This window comes from Oryzias latipes, chromosome 14, assembly GCF_053564925.1.
Source record: "Oryzias latipes strain Hd-rR chromosome 14, Olatipes_Hd-rR_3.1".
In the NCBI taxonomy this organism is placed as follows: domain Eukaryota; kingdom Metazoa; phylum Chordata; class Actinopteri; order Beloniformes; family Adrianichthyidae; genus Oryzias; species Oryzias latipes.
The window spans coordinates 11,299,760-11,308,892 of NC_136250.1; the positions used below are offsets into that span (position 1 = coordinate 11,299,760).

The 9,133-nt window shown below is 34.9% G+C and overlaps 1 protein-coding gene across 1 annotated transcript; it reads left to right on the forward strand.

Moving 5' to 3' along the window:
* Nucleotides 1-248: 248 nt before the first annotated feature.
* ufm1 (ubiquitin-fold modifier 1) lies at nt 249-8,779 on the forward strand. Its single transcript, XM_023962653.2, has 6 exons — nt 249-490; nt 595-651; nt 2,571-2,628; nt 4,342-4,381; nt 5,892-5,924; nt 8,267-8,779. Coding segments are annotated over exons 1-6 (264 nt in total). The 5' UTR covers nt 249-488; the 3' UTR covers nt 8,341-8,779.
* Nucleotides 8,780-9,133: the final 354 nt, after the last annotated feature.

A 9,133-nucleotide genomic window follows, 5' to 3' on the forward strand; every position in this document is an offset into this window, starting at 1 on the left:
TTTTATAATAAAGTAATGCTGTAAGGGAAAAATAAAAAGGGTCCATAATCTGTCGATTGTCCAAGGTTGGTATTATTTTTTTACAGTGTACAAAAAAATAACTTAACTCAGTTTCACTTATGTTTAAAGCATTGTTCAGGTATTATTACGTTGTAACAACAACAATAATAATAATAACCATAAAGAAATTAATTCATTGTGCACTCGTTCTTTGAGTGCGCTTTTTTGTTGTCCTTTACGGTAACTTCAGTCATTGCTGCTACCGATACGGATGCCTGTCTGGAAAAACGGAGGGTTGTTTCTTATTTTCTTCTTTTTTAAATTTCTTCTTTAAAAAAACATATATGAAATGACCATAAACGTGTAAAATAAAATAAAGGGACAGAAACATTTTAAAACTAAAAACTGACAGAGATGACGTGTACGTCCGGGTCCTTCAGACTTCCGGGTGTCGGTATAGGTGGTGAAGGGACTTGCTCGTTCAAAAAATGTTAGTTTTACCTGGCTTTAGTGGGATTTTCTTTTAGCAAATACATTTAAAAAGCAACAATATTCACTGTAATGGTAACAGCGCTGTTTTCATTTCGTTGTTAGGTCCAAAGTAACGTTTAAAATCACGCTGACGTCGGACCCCCGGCTGCCATACAAAGTGTGAGTACAACACACACACAGACAGACACCACCTCACCAGTCACAATTTAAATTTCCGTTTAAAATAAAGGCGGAATTCAAACATTTCCTTTTGAATCTGCGGTATTTTGAAGCGCCTATAAAGATGATGCAAAAAATGCGCGGCGATCTAATGTGTTGCAAAAGATCGAGGATAATAATTCACCGGTTTAACATGATGTGGCCATAATAACTGACCTTTTCAGCTTTATAAGACAGTTATCCTTGTGTATTTTTATTTTCAGAGGTGTGTTCACGGTTAAATAATGTAGATTGAGGTTTTTGAGTACTATACTTTATTGTAGGGTTTACTTCTGACCTTTCAATTTTATTTGGAAATTTATTTAGCAGACGGTTAAAAATTGATAACCAAAAAAACAAAAGTGCAGAATAATCCCTCTTATTGGGGGTGTTCATTATGACACAGATTTTTGTAATAACCTGCAAAGCCAGTGACTAAATTCAGTGGTTATAAAAAAAAAATCAAAAGTTCAACTAATCTGTTTTCAGGCCAATCTATTAGCTTCATGTCTGGGAAGAGTTCTACATCAGTGCATTCTATGTTTTATTGTTGCTTTCTTGTGTTTATGCACTCATTTTAAATTCATCATCAGTCTAAGAGCCTTTATTTTCTTTGGCACTTGCTAGATTTTTAGAGAAGTACAAACCAGATGGATTTAATAATCAGAATGGGATTATAGAAATTCACCTCTTTTTCCAATCACCCTTACATTCAGTAGATTGACATTTTGCATGTATTAGTGGAAATGTGACTATTTGGAAAGTCTGTTTATGACTATGAGTAATTATTCTGTCAAAATGACATCTTTGTTCATTCTGCTTTGTATTCTAATCAATGTATTTCTTCTATATTTTGTCATTTTTTTATTGCAGTATTCACTTGTGTTTAATGCTGGGAAGAAATCAAATAAATTGATCTATTTAAGTTTGAGAGCCGTTATAACTGCATTATCATTAGTGGATGTATAACTATGGAATTGTACCTTTCACTTTTTTATTTTTATCTTTCAAAAGTTTAATTATCTCAGGTTTTAAATGTAGGTAGAAGGGAGATTGATATATATTGTTGGTGTTCTTTAGTTTTTTGTTTTGTTTTGATTGCTTAAAAAAAACAGTTGCAAATACACGTTGACTCCAAGCCAGATATTTTGATAAAATACTTTGATAAAATATAACATCTAATAATTGATGTAGGATGCTTTTTATTTTTACTATTGTATTATACTTTAAATATAATATAATATAATATTTTCAGTTGTCTTGAAACTGATGCCAAATGGATAGTTATTGTTGCCTCACTTGGGATCTATTTGGTTGAACATTGTCTTTTTTTGTGACTGATAAATATAGTTTTGCTCTTCTCTCTACTTCATGACTCCACCTTTCCACCCAAATGTCCTGGTATTACTATATGTTCTCATATTTTTACTGTTTTCAACTAATTTCTTTATTTATTTTTAATTTTTTAAGGGGTTTACTCCTTATTTTGGCACTTTCTCCTCTGGGGAAGCAGCCAACATAAAAGTACATTGAGTTTATCACATAATTCAAGTTACATATGGATTTATATTCTCCTAATAGTAAGTTAATGTTCCCTCACTTTTCTCTGTCTTCCGATTCTCTGTATGGTAATCAGCATTAATGGAATGCTGCACAGCTGCACATCTGGGGGCTCTTTTAGTGTAACTGGCTGAAACGTTTAGAACACTGTGTGCTTTTTAATCAAGAACGAAGACACCGGCCGGGGACAGTAATTGCTTTTACTCAAGTCCATTAAAAGCTCAGGACAAAACGCAAGGAGAGGGAATATCAAGGAACCACTTCTTATTCCCTAAAGTTATTCCCCACATTTATTTATGTTGTTTTTTGTTTTTCTCCAGATTAAGTGTTCCAGAAAGTACGCCATTCACTGCAGTATTGAAGTTTGCCGCTGAGGAGGTAATCTCTCCGACTTTTGCTTAAAAACAAAAGACAGATTTTTACCAGAATAAATGAATGACATCAACGTTTCTATGTTTTTAAGTTATGCGGAAAAAAAATCTCTGTAGCAATAATATATTTTCTAGAAAACGGAGTATTAGAGTTGCCGTAAAAATAAACACATTTATGAGAATAAGGTCCTAAAATTATCGGAAAATGTTGTATTTTATTACAAGAATAAAGTTGTAAAATTATGAGAAAAAAAAAGTTTAAAAAAATTAGAATAAAGTCATAATTTCACAAGTTATAGGTTGAGAATCTTCAAATTAAAGTTATAAATTTATGAGTCAAAAGTCTGTTTACTAGAAAGAAACTAGGCAGTTACTTTAGCTTTGGTTTCACACACAAGGAAATGTTTAGTATTTCAGTGAGTCAACGTTTTATTATAAGTATAAGGACATTGAAAAGAATTTGCAGAAAAGCTGCACCGCTTCAGACGAAGATTCTTGACCCACAAGGAGTGGATTTCTAGCCACTCATGCCGTGGAAGATATAGATGCAGAGGTCCAAATGCATTATGGCACATGGATTCCTATGATGAACCGATGGCATCGCCATAAACGGCTGCATTCATGCATTTGATCAGCAAGTGATGCAGATGAGGGAAGGATTTTCTGAAAAGCATGGCCTTTCCCATGTAAAATCATGTCTTTTTTTTCACAGCTTTACAGCTTTATTCTCGTATTTCAATGTATTTTTTTTTGTCTGTCATGGTGGCACTAACACTCATCGTATTTCTGCGACCCAAAACTTCATTCATTATTAAGAGTAATGTATGAGTGAGCAGTATTGCCTGAAAATCCCTAATGAATATCAAAAACCAGCAGCTGCTGAGACAGGCAGGATGTTCTTCTGGTTCAGCTCTGAAACGGCAGCTTTTCCTTTCAGATCAATTGGGAAGTTCTGCTCTTTAGAAGCAATCTGGAGCTAGAACCACAAGTCCTGCTGTAGTTAATTATGATGTTCATTGGAATTGTTTTTTTCTTAATGTTCAGATCAGCTGATTTGCTGCAAAGAATTGAATGCCACTGTCATAAGACTCGACCCAATGGATAGATTGAACAGTGAAATGACAGCATTGAGTGACAGGATCATTCAGAGCCCCCTCCCTGATTGAACTGTATCTTCTGTCTGCTGGCTGTGCTTCCAGGCACTTCTTTCCTAACCTTATCTGTCTGCTGGCAGACTGCTCCATCCATCATTCCTCCTATAAATCCCACCAGCCCCGCATCCTCCCTCTGTTGAACACTAAAGTAGGACATGTACCGTAACCATGCTCAAGGATTTTTCAGCCCAAATTTCAAGCATGTCTGTGTTTCCCTGGGGCTCCCAGAAGTGTTGCTAGTGTGAGTCTGCTTGTGAGTGCCCTTGGGATTGGTTTTTTTTTTGCGCTTAACACGTGTGACAGTTGGCAGACAAAACTCTGGAAATCCAATCTGTTGCCTTTTTCTGTCAATAAATGTCAGCAACTTGGAATCTGAAAGCACAACAGCTCGAAAACCTTCAACTTTTCCTCCAAACGGTCAGAAATCTGTCTTTAGCAGTTTTCATGTTTTCCCGTTGCTTTCATGCTAAAGGAATTAGATCGACTTGTCATCTGATGTTCTTGGAGTCAATATAAATCAGAACATTGTTGAAAGACAATCTGAATAATTGTGATTCCCTTCACAGTTCAAAGTGCCAGCAGCAACAAGTGCAGTTATAACAAATGGTGAGTTTGAGAAAAGATCTTTTCTACCAGCAAACAAGTGATGGGAATGTAAAAAAGACATCAACTGCTAAGCATGGCAGACATTTCATCAGGACTGTAGATGGAAAATAACTCAATTTGGCCCAAAGAAGCTCTTCTAATATGAGATTAATGTATTTGTACGTCCATAACAAATAAACATTATTATTATTTTGCGCCGGAAAGTATCTTTACATTTAAATAGTATGTTGTCAAGCTTCACATTCCTTTTAATTGTTCCCAATTCTTCAGACTGCAGTCAATTCTTGAGGTGATTGATAAAAAAATAAAAATAGAAAAGTCTACACAATTATTTCTGTTATTAGACTTGTCATCAATTATAGTTGAAGGCAGGGATTGTTCAGCTTTTCTGTATCGGAAGTCTCACTGATTGAGTTTAGCTGATACAGCGGAGAAATCAGTCAGTTGAATCAAATCTGCTCAGATTTCTGCAATGCAATGCACTCCATCTAAATCAACATAGCTGTATATAAACACTCCTGGTAAACAACTCCAGATTGTGTGTTTAATTTAAAACAAATCTTCATTATTTGATCCCTGTGCTTTGTGTTCATGCAGTAACAGGTGGTTAGAAAGCAGGAGAAAGCCTCAGCATGGCATCAAGTAATGCTGGAAAACAGTGTTCCCTCGGAGGAGATTCATTGACGAGGTCTACAGCCAATCAAAAAACAAAACAAAACCAAAAAATCCACAGAACAGCTAGACTGCAAAAGGTGAACTGTCATTTAGCGAGGGAACACTGTGTGTTATGTGGGGCCTACATGTTCTCTCATTGTTTACATTTGGCCCAATGATGTAAAACAGAGCAGACGGGCAGCTTCAATCTTCTACTTTCTATCACTTTATAGCTCAAATTTCCATCTCATTGTTCTAAAGTAACACAAAATAGTAGTTCTTTAAATGAAGTCCCTTTGTCGTCTTAACAAAAAGGCAGCAGAGTGTGCTTTTAGTCAAATGTTTAGAATAAAGCGGCCGTTTCTTCTCTGGTAACTTTTAAAAGCTGTTTTGAGTGAAAAGGAATTAATTGAGCCGTGGCGGTTTCATTTCCTCTTTTTTCTAATCTAAAATAAAAAACAACAACTTCCTGATAAACTGTTTATTATGCTGTGATTCAGATTTATTGTCCTATTTCTGGTTAGTACAATTATGTAATTATCCTATTATACTAGTTATTTCAAGAATTGTTTAAGTTATGTAGTGAAAAAATGTGAAGACTCTCATATAAATGTTAACACTGACTTAAAATAACCTTCATCTAAAAATGATACGACATTCAGCTGAAGTTATTTGACAATGACAATATAAACTGACTTTTGTTTTTGATTTTTCTTTTTACCAACTATAGTTCTTATCACAGAAACACCTATTAGTGCTGAGACATTTGTATTCTAGCTATTTTCCTCCTTTCTCTTCCGTTTGTGTGCATGTCTGTTTTTTGAGTCATCTGGTTCTTTCATGGTTTGTTCTGCAGATGGAATAGGGATCAACCCCGCTCAAACTGCAGGTAAGCTCTCATCCTATTATCCACTCCTTCCCTACATCAATGCTTATTTTTATGCATTTAAATAATAATGCCGAATATCAAAATTAACTACAGGCCTAATATTTATAACATTTTGCATGGTTTTTTATCATTTCTTATTTAAAGGAAATTTGCGATTGTATTCATTTGTGATTAAAAAGAAATCAATGAAAGGTCATTTTTAAAATTGCTTTGGAATGATTGGAACTCTGACCAAAGAAGAAGAAAAAAAGTTTGTTCTAAATGTTTATCCCAAGACATAAAGGCAATAGATGTGGTTTGGATGCAAATGTTCGTAATAATAAACAACAAACATACTGACTCTTTAGCCCACTCTGTTCAGTGTGTTTGGGATGAATTGGCTTTTTAAATGTCATCTTAGTCTACTGGGTTGTAAAGGACACAGCAGACAAACAACAGAAATGCTATTATTTATTGATCACAAATGAAGCTGCAGAGAGCAGAAAATAATGAGCAAACACTGAGGATTCCCTCAACGCTCTTGCAGGATTTGAGGTAGGCGCCTTAGAGCAGCTGCAGAAAATCATCAGCCCTTAATGAATTCAAATTTAGCACGTGTGGAAAATGCTGGAAAAGGAAGCGTTGACTGTTTTTTGGGCTGGGAGTGTTGGTTTTTACCAAACAATTATGGAAAAGCTCATTTTGGGACATGAATGTAAAAAACTATGAAAATAGGGGGAAAATATATTAATGTTTCAATGAAATAAAGTTTAAAGTAAAACATTCCATCTATGTAACTACCTAAAATACAAAAAAAATATAATACAAAATATGAGCCATAACCCTACAGGGCCGTGACCGTACAGTTAGAACAACACTGAAGTGGTTGATTGTTTGTCAGGAGAAAAGAAATTCCACTTCAGGGCCATGTCAGTTATTTAGAAGATAGAGACGCGGAATGAGCATCATTTAGCGCGGAAATGCAGAGGTGAGGATTTGACAGGATCTGGGGCATTTTCTGTTGCTGAGTCACCTCAAGCTCCACTGTGGGAGTTTTTGGAGGCAAATGTGAAGCCATCTGTCCACCAGCTCCTCCTTCGTCACATCTAGGGAACATAGCAGGCCAGTAATGCAGAACCCACCAGAACGCCTGCTAAAGAAGACCCCAACACAAGTCAAGCAGCCTTAGGAGAGCAGTTCAGAAATGTCTAAAACCTTCAGGCAGTTTGGAATGTTGACCAATGTGCCTTGTAGTTCATAAAAAAGCTAGTTATTTGTTTGATTTTTGAAGTGATAAATAATCTTTTTAATTTTTTCTGCGTAAATGATAATTTAAAAAATACCCTTTTGCGACTTGGAAAAGTAATTCAACAATGACTAAAAGTATTTTATCTTTTTACACATGATAAAAAATAAATAAATACATTAAATAATGTGTCTAAATATCGGCTCAATATAAAACTTCTTACCAATATATTTTAAAAGTCCACTTGGATCCTGATTGCCATCTGTCCCATTTCAGTAAAAAGTTTGTTAAAACTTGAGTCTGAAAACAATTTTCTTTTCAAAAACATTCCAAATTTGGAAGCATTCCCATTCATGAGACAGTATCTGTGTTTGCTGACTCATTAAAAGACAAAAGAATATTAAAGCCTGAAGACACATTTTTTAATATCGAGTCAAATTATCAGATTTCTGACTGACAACGCATGAGAGGATCTCGTACTTTGTTAGAATTCGTTAGGTTTGATTATTTATACAGGATTTGAATATTTCATTGTATCCCTTTTTATTTGAATTCACTCTTCTGTGCAAGTCATTTCTCATACATATATATAAAGAAAGTTATAGGCATTGTATCTCTGTTTTTACCACAATAGGCTCAGTTCTCTTAATGCATCAGTTTTTTTGTTGCTGCATCTTTATGATGCTTTGATGTGCCGCTCTACAGTCTTTTTTCTGGACCATGTGAATGACACCACACCCACCAAAATAGAGGAGCTGAAGGCCTCATTTAGAACAATCCTGGATCATCAACATACCTTTGCTGAACTAATTCATGCAAAGAAAACTTCTGTCAGGGATTGAATGTTGTTAAATCTGAATTGAATTTTGGGTTTTTAATCATGTTTTGGTTGTAATCATTAAAATGGAAAATAAAGCACTTGAAAACTGTCTGCATGTAATTAAATAAATGTAACTTTTTACATAGATTTATTGACAAATATAAACTGTGATGCTATTTTTTGTTTTATGATTTACTCGTGTAAAAACAAACTGTCAGGTAAGTCGACATGTTTTGGCTCATGTGTTATTTTTCTAAAAGCAGATCTTTTATTTTGGTGCTCTGTCCTGTGTTGCAGGGAATGTGTTTCTGAAGCACGGCTCCGAGCTGCGCCTCATTCCCAGAGACAGAGTGGGAGGACAAGGAGACTGACTTATGCTTTTTTTTTTTTTTTTTCTCCTGCTTTTTCTCGTTGACGTTCAAATGACTCACACAGCAGAAGCGTAGAACACTTGAGGTCCGGGAAACACCTCGGGTGTCATATTTATTATTTGGCCCACAGCTGACAGTGACTCACGAAAGAACATGTATCATTAGACATAATGAAGGCCCACATGCATCCTCATTGTAAGTCCAGCCCACTAGTTTAGAATAACATTGGAAGAAATACTAAGATGCTGACTGATAACGGTAACAGCATGTGACCCAGTGGATTCACTGACATTACAAAGTCAACAGTAGCTTTTGGAACCATGTAAATGTTAATTCATTTTCATTATGATCACAGTGTAATTATATATTTTTCTTTTTTGTAAAAATGAAATATAAATGGATTAAAAAAATAAAGTGCTGAATATACTTTCATGAATAATTGCATTTGTTGGCAGCAGCAATGTTGTTTGTCATTTAAAAAAATACATTTTTTTGTTGTTTTGTTTTGTTCTTTTAAGTCAAATAAATCATAGATCTGTGCTGAACGTGTGCTCTGGACCCGATCAAATAAAAGTAACATCTGAAACATCTGTCTCCTAAACCATAGCTCTTTGCTGCCCCCTGTTGGGCTATTTACGAACATGCATTTCTGGTCATGTTATGTGGCATGATTTTGATGTGATGTCAAACATTAAAACTGAAAGTCCAGCAATTTTTCAAATATATATATATATATAGTGACTATTTATATCTTGATAGAAGTTTGTAAACCTGACAATTACTCATAATGCAG